Below are 13,692 nucleotides of genomic sequence, written 5' to 3' on the forward strand. Positions count from 1 at the left end.
CATGTCAAGTTCCTCCAATTCGAGCGCCTGCTCGGTGACGGTATGCCCACCCTATCCCTGGCTATGAATTATGCATGTATGCATGCATCATCGACATAATGACTAATCCGCATAAAGATGCTCTGGAACTGGACCACCATCGATGCCTGTACGTTCCCCTCAGTCGCAACCTCCCCGACTCCCCCACAACAACCACAACCCTAACCCCCTCAAATAGGCTTCCTCTCCTCAACCTGGCACATCACCACCGCCGGCCAATTCGCCGTCTCCTGCATCGGCGTGGCCTTCCTGGTCGTCGTCCTCGACGTCCTGCGCCTGCTGAGCAAACAATACGAGGAGCACCTCCAGCGCCAGTTCCAGCGACACGTCGCGGCGCAGTCCCCCGCCGAGCGCACGCAGTTCTTCTGCGGCGATACGCTGGCCGACGGCCCGGTGGTGGTCACCTTCCGGGCTAGTCCGGTGCAGCAGCTCATCCGCGCGCTGCTGCAGACGCTGCAATTCGGGCTGGCGTATCTCATCATGCTGAACGCCATGTCGTATAACGGGTACATGATCATTTCCATCTTTCTGGGGGCGTTCGTGGGCAAGGTGCTCTGTGATCGCGGCGAGTATCGCGTGGTGCTGCCGGCGAGGGGGAAGGTGGCCGCGGAGGCTGCGCCGGTGGTGCCGGACAAGCCAGAGGAGTGGACGACGGGGTGCTGTGGTTAGATGCCGCTTAGAATTGTGTCTCGTCTCGAATTAGATTTGTCAATAATGATGCTGATGATTAATGGTGTCCGGTTGTAAGGGTAATATAGTCACGTGACTGATAATTGTGCCTGACAGGTGTTACTGCCTGAATGCCTGAATGCCTAAGTAGCTCAAATGCGCTCAATTCCCCGCGCCAAGAGGCTTGGGCAGGTGGAGTGGACATCATATGTTCTATTTATGGAGTATCTGCCACCCAGGGAATAAGGGAAGGAACTAGTATACATCTAATCCTGCTCCTTGGCCAACTCCTCCCGCACGCGAGGCAGGATATACCGGCCGTAGTCCACGGCATCATTGTAGTTGTCATACCCGCGGATGGAGATCAGCTCCGCGCCCAGCTTGACATAGTCCAGCAGGGAGTCGACAATGGTCTGGTGCGAGCCCACCAGCGCGGTGGAGGCGCCGCGCGCATTCGTGGCCGTGACGGTGGGATACCACAGCGCGCGGTCCTGGACGTCCCCCCGCTTGGCGATCTCCAGCAACCGCTGCGAGCCCGCGTTCTGCGGCGGCGGCGCATCGGCGGCCACGCGGCCGAAGCCGTTCTGGCGGTGCGAGGTCAACAGATCCAGCGTCCGGTGCGCCTTGGCCCAGGCCAGCTCGTCCGTCTCCGCCGTGATGGGCCGGAAGGTCACCCAGATCCGCGGGCGGTCCGTCTCCGCGCGGCCGGCCTTGTCTGCCTCGGCGTAGATGCGATCGATCTGCTCCTTCGTCTCCTTCAGCGGTTCTCCCCACAATCCAAAGATATCGGCCAGGCTGCCTCCGATGCGGTAGGCCTCGTCGGACGAGCCGCCCACCGACACCGGAATCGTGCCGTTCACGGGCCGCACCCGGTTGCTGAACCCCTTGAACGTGTAGTAGGGGCTTTCCCAGTCGAAGGGCTCGTCCGACTCCCACGCCCGTCGCAGGATGCGGATGTAATCCTCCAGACGGCCGTAGCGTTGCTCTTTGCTCAAGAAGTCGCCCTCCCGCGCTTGATCGGCGTCGCTGCCGCCAGCGATGAGATGCACCACCGCCCGGCCTCGGCTGAGTTGGTCCAGCGTCGCCAGCGCTTTGGCGGCGACGGTGGGGTACAGGGTGTTGGGACGGAGAGCAATGATGATTTTGAGGTTCTTGGTTACTGCTGCGATGGTTGCGCCCGTCGTGAAGGGGTCGAAGTACGAGGAGTCGTAGGGGACCAGCGTGTAGTTGAACCCGTAGTCGTCCAGCGATCGGGCGTACCGCACGAGGAAGTCGGGGTCAATTGGGGCATTGGGGATGGGTTTCAGCTCCGTAGAGGGATTGGGGAAAGTGAGACTGATGAATTCGGTGGGCATGGTGCTGGTTGATCGTGGGTCGGTTGGAGTTAGGGCTGCGTGATGGAGGTGTTCTGTCGTCGCCCGCCGGCTGGCTTTATAGCCGCCCTCCGAACATCGGATGCCGGCACTTGCTATGGCACCAACTGCAGGTTGGATGGCGTTGGCCGTGGGTTGATCCGATAGCTCTGGCCTGAGCGTATCATGAGGGTTGATGGTGGGTTCCTGGCTGCATGGCGTCAAACCCCCCGCAATCACGTCATCCATGCTGCGTCGTGCTGACAAACTGGGGTGGGAGGGAGATAAGAGCATTGTAGGTGCAGTGACGATTGGTCTGGATGGATTACTCAACAGACTGGGATGTGAAGATGGAGGAGATGAGGGGCGATGCGTGGTTCATTCAATGGGGGAAGGAAGGGTTGACACCGATCTTACCCTACCAGCCCCTGCCGCTGCTTCTACATAATTCACCATAATAATGCACACTTTCGCCCTGCACGCAGCTTACTGGAAAGTCCTTCTACAATTTATACTACCTTTCATCCGAGTCAAGACCAATTCCATCAACTCACCAACATGCAAGTCCGTCCCCACAGCGCCTGATGGGGCCGGAACGGCAGGACCCTCACCCAGGGACTGAGATAGATTCGGAAAGCCCCATCGAAAGCCTGGAGCAGCTTTGCGACCGTGGATCGTGGCAGCTACTAGTGAACGAGGATGAGGCTGACAGAGAATCTTCGTGTGCTATGTAGTACAATAGAATCTTTTGATTCAGGCAGCACCAATGCTTTCATGCTATTACACCCGCTCTTCCACCTCTGCCTTCCTCAGCAGCTCTTCCACAGTAGTGAAATGCATACCGGCAAAGAACTCCTCTCGTTGCCGCAGGGTCTTCTCCTTAGGACAGGCAGTAGCACCGCTGATTGTCCATTCCTCTGCCTCAGCAATAGCCAGCTCCAGACTCTCCGCCTGGTCCTCGTACTGCTGGATCGTGGTTTCGATGTCCTCCTTCGATCGGTAATCTCGTTCGAAGGGTCGACCTACCGTCTATTAGCCACACCTCTTCCTACCTCTAATTTGCCGCGAAGAGAAATGTCATGGAATATATACCTAGGCAGAGATTGAAGTCGAGAGAGTGTAACGTACCATAGAATCTCTCCAACAGCGAAGCCATCTGATTGAACGTCCCCCACTCCCCGACCACGTACGTGACCGGCTCCTAGATAAGGACAACGTCAGCCCTAACTCTCATCCCTCACGCTCCTCCATCAACCCCCCTTCACACTAGAATAACCCTCCACAACAACCAACAAAGATGGAAGAAAAGAGAAAGAAAGCAACTCACCCAACTCCCCCTCTCAGTGACCAGCAACTTCCCCACCGCGCACGCTATATCACGCGCACACGTCCAGCTCTGTCCCTCCTCTCCCGTCCCGCGGACGGTATACCTCCACGCGACGGGATCAATCGGAAACTCCCCGGGCATGCACCTTCGGTGGGACTGGTGGGCGGGGAGGGAGTATTCCATGCACCAGCCGTGATTCAACAGTGTATACTCTATTTTCTGCACGGGGTGGGATAGGGCATCAGATGTCTGGGCGTCTGCCTGCTGGGCAAGAATCGCCCGGAATGGAAGACGAGTCCGGCCGTATGCTCGTGGGAGGGTGGGGAAGGACTCGATGTCCCCGGCCCATTCGGAGGGGATGAAGCGGGTGCAGGTGTCGGTGAGCTGGCAGGCTTTGAGCAGGGTGGTGTGGAGGGGGAGGTAGTCCTCGTCTGGGCAGCGGAGGAGGGAGATTAGGGCTGTGGTGTGCGTGGTGCGGAGAATGTGTAGGAGGGAGGGGAGAGTGTAGTCTGTTGTTTGGGTGGTTACTCTGTTGGAGGTGGGGGTGGTAGGGTGGGTCTTTGTTGTTGTGTTGTTAGTCTTCTGGCTGACTGAGAGTGGATCGGTGTATCGTGGTGGGGAGATTGTGGAAAGGTGCAATGGCGTGAGGGGAGTGGGCGCTGGAAGACTTACCTGCCGCGTGAGGATCACGACGCTGTAGTGGGGATCCCTGATGAGCTCTTCTTGGAGGTAGTGGCCCAGGTCGCCGCTGCCGCCGGCTAGGGCTATCACCTGGGGATCGTTCATTGCCGTAGACATAAAATTTACTGAGAAGGGATATGTTGGGCTGGGATGATGGATGGTAGATCTGGTGAGATTTAGATTGGAAATGGAAACAGGCCAGCTGACATTTAAACTCGAGCTGCCGGCTGACATGTGCCCAAGCAGATTGAGAATCGATCTAGAACGTATGTACACCTGCGAACACGTCAACATCTACAGGTGGTGCATGTATGCTAACCCTACAGTAGCATAGGTATGCAGCCACCTTCCCAATGCCGAGCCCTCGGCGACTGCATACTCCAGTTCATTCCTCTCGGCCAACCGTCTCTGACAATCACCTCACATTACTTTTTATCACCCACTCGGTATCCATTTCAAGCATCGTTACTTCAATCTATGGCGAGAAAGGTGGCCCCGCCCATCACAAAACACAACACAGCTGCCACAATTGAACCAGTGTCAGTCCGTACTCAAACCAGCCCAGCCCGTCCAGAGTCCCGAAAACATACCTAGAACCAAGTTCATCTGGTAATATCCCATCTTCTCCGTCAAAGTCCCCGAGACCAGCGGCCCCACAAACATCCCCAGCTTCCAGCTGATATTGGACATGGAGAACGACCGCGAGTACCCGCCGTGCGGCCCGAAGATGCCCGGATACTCATGCGAAAGCTCGTTGGCGCCGTCTACACACCTCCAGGATTAGCCCGAGGTTCAGTTTAGTGGGACAAACGACCCTCGGAAACTTACGCAACACCTCGACAGCCCCGAACCCCAATAGTAGAGTCCGCCAGACTCCGATCGCCAGTAGCGTGGCGATGTAGATCACCCGGTTAGTGTCCTCGTCGTCCGTCCACCAAACGTCCTGCGCGTGGCCCGGAACCCCGAGCAACCACAGCGATGGCGCGAGACACAGGAACCCGATCGTTACGGGGTACCGCATCCCAATCCGGTCTTTTAGCCATCCCGCCGGGATGACGAGGATCATCGATGGGGCCTGCAGAAGCAGGAATAGTAGCCCCGCTTGGAGAGACTCCCAGTGGAAGACGGCCTTGATGTGGATCGGGATCGTGGTCTCGAAGCTGGCGATGATGATCGCGAAGAGGATGTCTGCTATTAGTGCTGTGGCTACCCTTTTCTTGCGGAGCATGAGGGTATAGACGTTCTAGGTGGGGAGGGAGGTGGGTTCTTCGATTGTATGGTACTCTGTGCTCTCGGAGTGAGATGCAGAGGAGAGTAACTGGTTTCGGATCTGCGATTCTTCCTGGGAGGAGTCCTCAACGTGCATGTCGTAGTTGAAAGTCCCAACAATCAGAAGCTGTAGGACAGTCCCCACGAGTATCACGGTGAATGCACTCGCCCAGGTCATCGAGTAGGACACGAACTGGTAGAGAGACCCCGACACAGCCGGGCCACTGAGTAACCCCGCAGACACGAACAGCATGGCCAAGCCCAGGGCTTTGGCCAGGTGTTTGGCGCCCACTGTATCCCCCAGAATGGCCATGCCGACGATCCAGATCACTGACCCGGCCAGGGTTTGGATGAGTCGGCCGATGAAGAGGACGGCTACTGTCGTGCTCCATGCTGTGATGGCGGTACCGACTGCGTTGGTCACCCATGAGATCACCATCCATTGGTTCTTCGACTTGGAGCCATCCGCTAAATGGCCGGTGAACGGGGCGATGAGAATCGAGACCAGTGCGTTTAAGGACAGAAGGATAGAAGTAAGAAGCTGCGTGTGCGAGGGAGGTTTTTGAAGTCTGTCTTGCAGGATGTCGGGTAGGATGGGGATGATGAAGCTGAAAAGGAAAGTGTCTGTTGATTCGATTAGAGGGCGCGAGGAGAGATGAAGGGCTGCTTACCAGCGAACATGGCGAGAGAGATGACTGCCACGATGAACAGGCGCGAGGATCGCCACCTGTAGCCGATGGGCTTCGCCGGGATGATCTTCGAGGTCATGCCGACAGTCAATCAGGTCTATGATCGAGGGGCATTGATTCTCTAGTCTAATCGTGTGAGGAAAGATTCGAGCGACTACGAGTAGTTAAATTCCAGTCACGACACTCTCGAATATCATTCTAGTACCTTCCGACAGTCAGCTCAGCTACGACACCAGCAAGAACCCTCATTCCCCCACTAGTATACGAATCCGTACGCCCAAATCACTCAATCCTCTAATAGACCGGCCTATGGCGATGCAGAATCGATGGCTCTTATTGCGAAAGGCGATTGATTGGCCTCCGCCAGACAAAGAAAAAGCACAGACGGCCCTCGTGTCACGCCAAAGCAAGGCCCAAGGATGCACCCTCACTGTGCCATCAGCCCCCGCTCCGCGGCGGCAATCTGCAGTGCAACGAAGCGGGAATAAATGCGACACAGCGATAGGCTTCCGCCCATGAGCCACAGATGGGGATGTCCGCTCGGTCTCCAGATCTATTCGGGGATTCGGTCAGTCCGGGAATTTCTGGTCTGCGAGGTGATTTAAGGAGGGATGTGGGTGATGCTGCTGCCGCTGCTGCTGTACGCACCGTCTGTATCTCCCCCTCCTCGTCCAGATCCCATACGTCCTTGCATTGGTCGGCCACCTTAGGCCCTAGCGTGTGGGGTACCGAGTCGCGCATGTTGGCGTACCCCGTCGCCAGCACCACGATGTCCGCAGCCAGATAAGTGCCGTCGGCGAGGTGAAGACCCCCTTGGTCGAAAGAGGCAATACCGCCCGCACACGAATGCAGCTGGATCTTGCGGTCGATCAGCAGCTGGCTGCAGCCGAAGTCGATGTAGTATCCTCCGCCGCGGGAGACCAGCGAGCGTAACAGTCCGGCGCCGTCGAGGCCGAAATCTAGTTGGAAACCAATGGACCGGAGGCCCTCGAGAACGGCAGAATCAGCGGCGGAGATGCGCTTGGTGAGGTCGACGCAGAGGGCGAGGGTGACGGGCCAGGGCAGGCTTTCTGAGAGGATATCTTGCGTGTCGAGGGGAGGGCTGCGTGGCTGTTAGGGCTGCGGGTAGGAGAGTGAAAGGGGGCGTGAGAGGGCAACCTTACCGATTGTCATTGTCGATGCCATGGTTCTCTGGGATTAAAGGCAATCCATGTTCCTCGGTGAGGACATACGTCGGACCCCGCTGGAGCATCGTCACGACTGCTCCCTGTTGGTAGAAGTCCTGCGCAATGTCGTGGCCACTATTCCCGGTCCCGACTACCACCACCTTCTTGCCTTGCGGGGCCAATTCTCTGGCGTCGACGTGCTGACTCGCATGGTAGATCGTTCCTTTGAAGTCCCCCTGCCCTGGGAAGCTGGGAATCTTGGGTAAGCCCAGATGTCCTGCGCACCATGCGATGTGTCGTGGGCGTAGAATACGCTCGACTCCATCCCGCACGAGGCAGACGGTCCAGTTCCCCGCAGCCTCATCATACTCAGCCGACTTGACTGCAGTCTGTGTCCACACGTTCAGCTCCATGATCGTGGAGTAGGATTCCAGCCAGTCGGCCAGCTTATCTTTAGGAAGATACTTGGGCCAGGTCTTGGGGAAGGGCAAGTGGGCGAGATGGCATGTTTCGATATGGTCGTGGGTGATGAGGGTCTGCAGTCCTATTAGCCCGTTCCAGTTCATTGCCTCTGGAGAAGAGAGGATGTCCAAACCCGATATCGCTTTCTCCAGTTATCTCCCACGCGCTCGTTCTTCTCCACGACGAGACACGATTGACCGAGGGTCTGCAGACGAACCGCTAGATTGAGTCCTGCCTGGCCTGAAAGGAAGGGTTCAGCATGCAATTCACATCAAGAACTAAAGGGATTCTGACCGGCACCGACGATCAACACCGTGGGATCAGTGTCTACAAACTCCTTGTCGCGCTCCCTTCTCTCCAACCAGTTCCCCTGCGCAACTCCACCCGGCATCGACTCGATCGTGCCGTGTGGCCGTCGCAGCCCTACCTTCTCTTCCGCTTCGTGCAGCTCCTGCAACGCAGTATACACGGAGTAGGCTTTCCACCCTCCCTCCTCGGTCGGACTCAGGTAGAACACCCCGCGTCCGTGACCGAAGCGAGTCTCGAAGCCGAACATCGCCGTTATCCATGTCAGTCCGGGAGACGGGGTGTCGATGGCAGGTTTTATTTTTTCCTCATCGTGAACACGCGCATTCTGCAGTTGCACACGGGGAAGGTGCTGCGCGAGGTAGCTTTGGATGTTGGGATAGCCTCGGATGGTGTGGAAATCCCAGTCCAGGGCGAGCATGTCGCGCCACCAGCTGTCTTCATGGAAGAGGCTGGAAAGAGGGATGGAGGTGCTGCCGGTCAGGTGGGCGTTTAGTTTGGCGAGCCATTCCTGGGCGATGGTGGTGGGGTCGATGCTGGATGGATTTACTTTGGGGGTGGTGGGGAGTTGGATGATGTGGTGGTGGGGGGGTGTCATGTTGACTTGGTCGCGTGAAGTGAGTTCTGTGGGTTGATACCTCGAGTTGTTTACATAGAGGTACAATCGACAGTCGGTACAGGTCCATTCCATCAAATATCTCCCGATATCAAGACTTGTTCCTAACCGCTACATCTGCCCCTGAACCCTTACATGAGTCCAACCTTGTTTGAGCTTCACATCGCATGTGTTGCTACAGTGGGTCGGTCCTGCAGTCTGCCGTGCAAATGTCAAGTGCCTTGTCTATCTGCTGCACCACGATTCTGAAGAATTGCATTTTGTAGGAGGTGTTTGTTGGCGGCAGGCATCCATCCCTGCATAGGGTTTCGAATTGGCGCGCCAGAGCCAGTCGATGCATCTAGCATCATCTTATGATGCAGGCAGGATTCAGGGGATCCTGGTCCCGAACACGTCAATACAATAGCCTTTGAAAAGTGTCTGATAACTGAAGTTTAATAAATGATTGTTGAGTTGGTGGCGTGCTGCACTTGTCCCACTGCTGTATTCACCCCTTTACTACACGCGTTGTGGACACCCCTCGATCCGTCATATCTTTACCACCCACTCCGATACAATTCCGTCAAGAAACGAGTCAGACCAAGGTGACCACATTGACTTCAAAGATCGAATATCCAAAATGCCAACCCCACCAAACTACAGCCTCGCCGCCCCCGCCAAGCGCCCGGAGATCCTCGCCCTGGCGCAGGACCTCAACGGCACTCCGTCGGGGGAAGAGTATGAGAAGATGATCTCGGGGATGATGTATGCCCTCCTCCTTGCCTATCCTCTATCCAGTCAAATAAAAGCTAACAGCAGTGAAAAAGGTACGACCCCACCGTCCCCGCCCTCCTGGAAGCCCGCCATCTCGCCCGCGGCCTGACCGCCGCCTACAACAGCCTCGACACCACGACCGTGCCCTTTGACAAGGTCGGAGAAGTGAGGCTAGACCTGCTACGCAAGTTGGTCGGCAAAGCAGGGGACAAGACCTTCGTCGAGCCGCCCTTCCGCCCGGATTACGGGTGCAATATCTCCTTTGGGAGGGAGGTGTTTGTGAATTTTGGGTAGGTTGCTGCTCTTTACTCTATTCTACCCCGTGGGTAAAGTTGTGCTGTATTGAAATGAAGGGTGGATATCCCCCGAATGAAGACGGCTTCAAAGGCTATACCTCCAGACTCACCGTCCTCGACACCAGCCTGGTCGTCATCGGGGATCGCGTCCAGATCGCCTCGAACGTCAGCATCATCGCCGCCAGTCACGACCCCAGTGTCCTCTCCCGACGGAGAGGGGTCGAGTTCGGTCATCCGGTTTTCATTGGGGATGATTGCTGGATCGGCGCGAATACGGTCATTCTTCCGGGTGTCACGATCGGGCAGGGTTCCACGATCGGAGCCGGGTCTGTAGTGACGAGGGACGTCCCTCCTTATTCGGTCGCGTTTGGAAGTCCTTGTCGGGTGCGGAGGGTGTTGGTCACGGCCGAGGAGGAGGAGATGGATGAGGAGAATCCTTATAGGGGGGTGTTTGTATAGAAAGAGAGGACATGCTGAGGTGGAATGTAGACAGTGAATGAACTCGAGAATTATTTGACAATCTACTACACAGGCAATGATAACTAAATAGAGGACACGTTCAAAACATCACCCCTCAGCCAGTGGGGACTGTATCGCACCACCAGAGACGTAGGCGAGGGACATTCCAGCAGCTGCGGAGCATCGGCTAGGGCTCTACGCAGATTCTCCGTCCCGAATTCGGGCATCCCCTGCTGCATCTCCCAAATACTGCGTCCTTCCCAGACCTTCTCCTCCAACAACGGCAGTAGGGATTGAAGCGGACTTTCGTGGGTCTGCGACAGGATCCCGACCCATTCGGAATAAGGCACAGCACGCAGGGGCGTCTTCCCGCGTACCTGGTTTAGCAGAGTGAAGATCGTCGAGAGCTCTACACTCGAACCGGTCGTCGGATGGACAACATTATACGCCTGGCAGGCATGCTCCGAGCTAGAGGCGATGTGCAACAGCGTCGACGCCACCCAGTCGACCGGGACAATATCCTCGCGATGACCTGGAAGCAGCGGATAGCAGCCGCATTGCAGGCTGGCAGCAATGACCCGCGTCAGGAAGTCGCCCGGGTTCATTGTGCCCGTCTCACTGTGCCCCAGCACGAACCCGAGCCGGTAGATAGTGATGGGTAGGCCTTGGGAGATCGCATTCCAGGCGATAGTCTCCGCAACCATCTGACTTTGCGCATAGCCCATAGCAAAAGGAAGCGCTGACAGGTGTGCGGCGGGCTGCTCCTCTTCCGCCAGATGCGTGTGGCCGTTCACCGCGCCCGTAGGTCCGTACGCGCTGATACTCGACGTGTAGTGCAGCGCCTTGGTGCGGCCGCTGTTCGCAAATCGGATCATGTGCAGCGTGCCCAGCACGTTTGCCGCATGGTGGCTTGAGTACGGTTGCACGAAGTTGACGTGCGCCCCGAGATGAAACACCACGCTCGCCCAGTGCGAGAGCCACGAATATTGCTGCGGGGTCAATCCCAGATCCTCCTGGGAGATATCCCCGGCCATCGCGATAATCCGTGCTTCTTGAGCAGGTGTTAGCATGAGGCTATATTTCAACAAGGATTTGCGGATGCGGCGGTGGGCGTGCTGGGCGTCGGTAGCGCGCACCAGACACACCACCGTTTCCACCTCAGGGAGTGCGAGAAGTCCAGCCAGAACGAAGGCTCCTACAAACCCTGTGGCGCCGGTCAGGAAGACGACGCCCTCGGAAGAATTGCGCCAGTCGGGGATTGAGCGTGACAGGGGTTGAAGCTCAAGTCCCAGGCGACAGTCGCGTTGCCATTCTTCCTGCGCGGAGGTTTTGCGCTCCGTTAGGGCTGGCGTGTCGCTGGCTCGAAGCAATGAACACATCGCCCGGAAAGAATAATTCTCAAACAACTCTGAGACGCGGATCTCGCGACGAAAGATCTGTCGAAGACGAGAAACAAGAAGTGCCGCGTGAAGCGAAGTCCCGCCGAGAATGAAGAAATCATCCTCGTCGTGGAAAGTGGCGTTGGGAAGGCCCAGTAGCTCCTGCCATAGGGCTCGTAGTTTGGCCTCCACATTTTCAGTGCCATTGACTTCACTCTCCCTCGATGATGTCTGTGCCAGACTTCGCAGGTAGTGGCTGGCCAAGGCTTTGCGGTCGACCTTCCCACTCCCAGTGAGAGCGATCTCCTCGACCACCTGGATCCGAGGCACCATCAGATGCGGCGCCTGTTCGATGTATAGCTGACGAATGGCGTGGGCAGTAATCTTCGGAGAAAAGGGGATCACGCAGACGAGCAAGGCGGATCCTCCATCCAGCTCATCCAGTGTGATCCTCAGCGCCACGGCGCGGACCACGAGCTGGGTCGACAACAGAGCCTTTTCGATGGCACCAAGATCGACTCGTTGCCCGCGAATCTTCACTTCGTTGTCGCGACGGCCAACATAGACGATATCACCGGATTCATTCCGTCGCACAAGGTCGCCTGTTCGGTAGAATAATCCCGGGGCTATCTGGCAGTTCTCGTGGAGGTGAGGAGCAGACACAAACACCTGTGCTGTCTTCTCGGATTGTCCGAAATACCCCCCTGCGACACCAGTGCCACCCACTAGCAACTCTCCCACGCTGCCTTGAGTCACAGGGTGGAGATTCTCGTCGACTACAAAGGCGTCGTACCCGCTGAGGGATCTCCCAATCGGAATCTCCCCACGCTCGATGTCTTGGGAAGTTACCAGGTGGTAGGTTGTGAAGACTGACAGCTCCGTCGGCCCGTAGACGTTGAATAGCTTGCGGGGCGGACCGTTGGCGAAGATGGTTCGGATGGTGGGGACATGGATAGCCTCTCCACCTGTCAACAGGCTATCTACATGGGAGTAGGCATGAGGACAGGTATGGGCAATAGTGGCGAGCAGGGAAGTGGTCTGCCACATCACATCGATGTGGTCGACTTGGAGTCGGCGTTCAAAGATGATGGGATCCAGGAACTCCTCTCGTTGGAAGACAATCACTGTCCCTCCGTGCAAAAGCGCAGACCATATCTCCCACAGCGATACATCGAATCCCACATTGCAGACGTGAGCCACGCGGTGACCACGATGAACTGGGGCGAATTCGTTGAAGACGAGGTTGATTAGTCCGGCTGCGAGCACTCGCACGGCCTTGGGCTGGCCGGTAGACCCGGAGGTGTGGAGAATATGTGAGCAACAGGAGGGAGAACTGTCCGACACCACGAGGTGATCAACCTCTTCTCGCTCAACAGGCTCCCAATTCACAACCAGATGTTGCAGGTTCGGTAGTCGATGTGAGTTGGAGCTGTCCGATAATACTAGAGAAGCCCCCAGATGAAGCAAGAGTCGTTCGAGATGGTCATCCGGAAGGTCAATGTCCAAAGGAACACAGGTTGCACCGGCATACACCACCGCCACTTGGGCCAAGATATGGTTTATCCCTCTCGATATTAGAATTCCAATCGGTTGCTCTTTTGTGACTCCGAGCCTCTCGAGCTCAAGCACAATACTCAGCGCCTTTTGGTGCAGTTGTCGAAAGGTCATGCGATGTTCACCATGCTCGAGAGCAATATCATCTGCATATAGCTGCACCTTTTGCACCAGCAGCTGGGCCAGACTCAGGCCAGGCCTGCTTTCGTTCAACATGTTTGGGAATTGCTGCACCATACAATAAACAATGAAAAGAGCTCAGAGGGATCAATCAGACAAGGACAAGAGAGGCCACGACGAGGACAGAGATGAGTCTTCTCTGTCACTTCGACATGCTTGAGCGTTCACGATGATGCTTGCGGAGGACAGAGCCCGCTAAGCGCCAGGAGCGAGCTCAATTTCACTGATAACCGATCTACAACTCTTTCATCTCACAATGCAGCTTACTCTGGACGCCGTGAACCTTCCATAGCCTTCCGAGGCCTAGCTATGCTCGGTACAGTTCCATTCCGGGTCCACAATTGCGGCGCTGACTGGGCGTGCAGACAATGAGATTGATCGGTGAAGAAGTTCGAAGCGGTGTCACCTTGAGTGGAGCTGCAGTCGAACACAGTGCACTAATTGGCTAATAGCTAGGAATCTCACATTGATCTACCAGGCTGTTTCAGTCGTGAA

General features: G+C 56.6%; 5 protein-coding genes across 5 annotated transcripts; 1 reads left to right on the forward strand and 4 right to left on the reverse strand.

Moving 5' to 3' along the window:
* Window positions 1–117: 117 nt before the first annotated feature.
* On the forward strand, window positions 118–708 carry BO72DRAFT_468984 (copper transporter family protein; the record flags this gene model as incomplete). Its single annotated transcript, XM_040946937.1, has 2 exons — window positions 118–148; window positions 218–708. The coding sequence occupies 2 exons, from the start codon at window positions 118–120 to the stop codon at window positions 706–708; spliced, it is 522 nt and encodes a 173-aa protein (XP_040800893.1).
* A 266-nt stretch (window positions 709–974) lies between these two features.
* On the reverse strand, window positions 975–2,063 carry BO72DRAFT_510516 (LLM class flavin-dependent oxidoreductase; the record flags this gene model as incomplete). The annotated part of the gene is made up of 1 exon (XM_040949367.1): window positions 975–2,063. One exon carries the CDS (start codon window positions 2,061–2,063, stop codon window positions 975–977), a length of 1,089 nt encoding a protein of 362 aa, XP_040800894.1.
* Window positions 2,064–2,840: 777 nt separating this feature from the next.
* On the reverse strand, window positions 2,841–6,105 carry BO72DRAFT_477827 (MFS general substrate transporter; the record flags this gene model as incomplete). The annotated part of the gene is made up of 7 exons (XM_040947463.1): window positions 2,841–3,082; window positions 3,447–3,945; window positions 4,060–4,193; window positions 4,659–4,832; window positions 4,897–5,279; window positions 5,352–5,961; window positions 6,009–6,105. The coding sequence occupies 7 exons, from the start codon at window positions 6,103–6,105 to the stop codon at window positions 2,841–2,843; spliced, it is 2,139 nt and encodes a 712-aa protein (XP_040800895.1).
* Window positions 6,106–6,453: 348 nt separating this feature from the next.
* On the reverse strand, window positions 6,454–8,558 carry BO72DRAFT_510523 (flavin-containing monooxygenase; the record flags this gene model as incomplete). Its single annotated transcript, XM_040949368.1, has 5 exons — window positions 6,454–6,579; window positions 6,675–7,128; window positions 7,190–7,728; window positions 7,788–7,894; window positions 7,949–8,558. 5 exons carry the CDS (start codon window positions 8,556–8,558, stop codon window positions 6,454–6,456), a joined length of 1,836 nt encoding a protein of 611 aa, XP_040800896.1.
* A 1,609-nt stretch (window positions 8,559–10,167) lies between these two features.
* BO72DRAFT_459288 (acetyl-CoA synthetase-like protein) lies at window positions 10,168–13,233 on the reverse strand (the record flags this gene model as incomplete). Its single annotated transcript, XM_040946419.1, has 1 exon — window positions 10,168–13,233. The coding sequence occupies one exon, from the start codon at window positions 13,231–13,233 to the stop codon at window positions 10,168–10,170; it is 3,066 nt and encodes a 1,021-aa protein (XP_040800897.1).
* Between the last annotated feature and the right edge of the window lie 459 nt (window positions 13,234–13,692).

Source organism: Aspergillus fijiensis, assembly GCF_003184825.1.
Source record: "Aspergillus fijiensis CBS 313.89 unplaced genomic scaffold BO72scaffold_26, whole genome shotgun sequence".
NCBI lineage: Eukaryota > Fungi > Ascomycota > Eurotiomycetes > Eurotiales > Aspergillaceae > Aspergillus > Aspergillus fijiensis.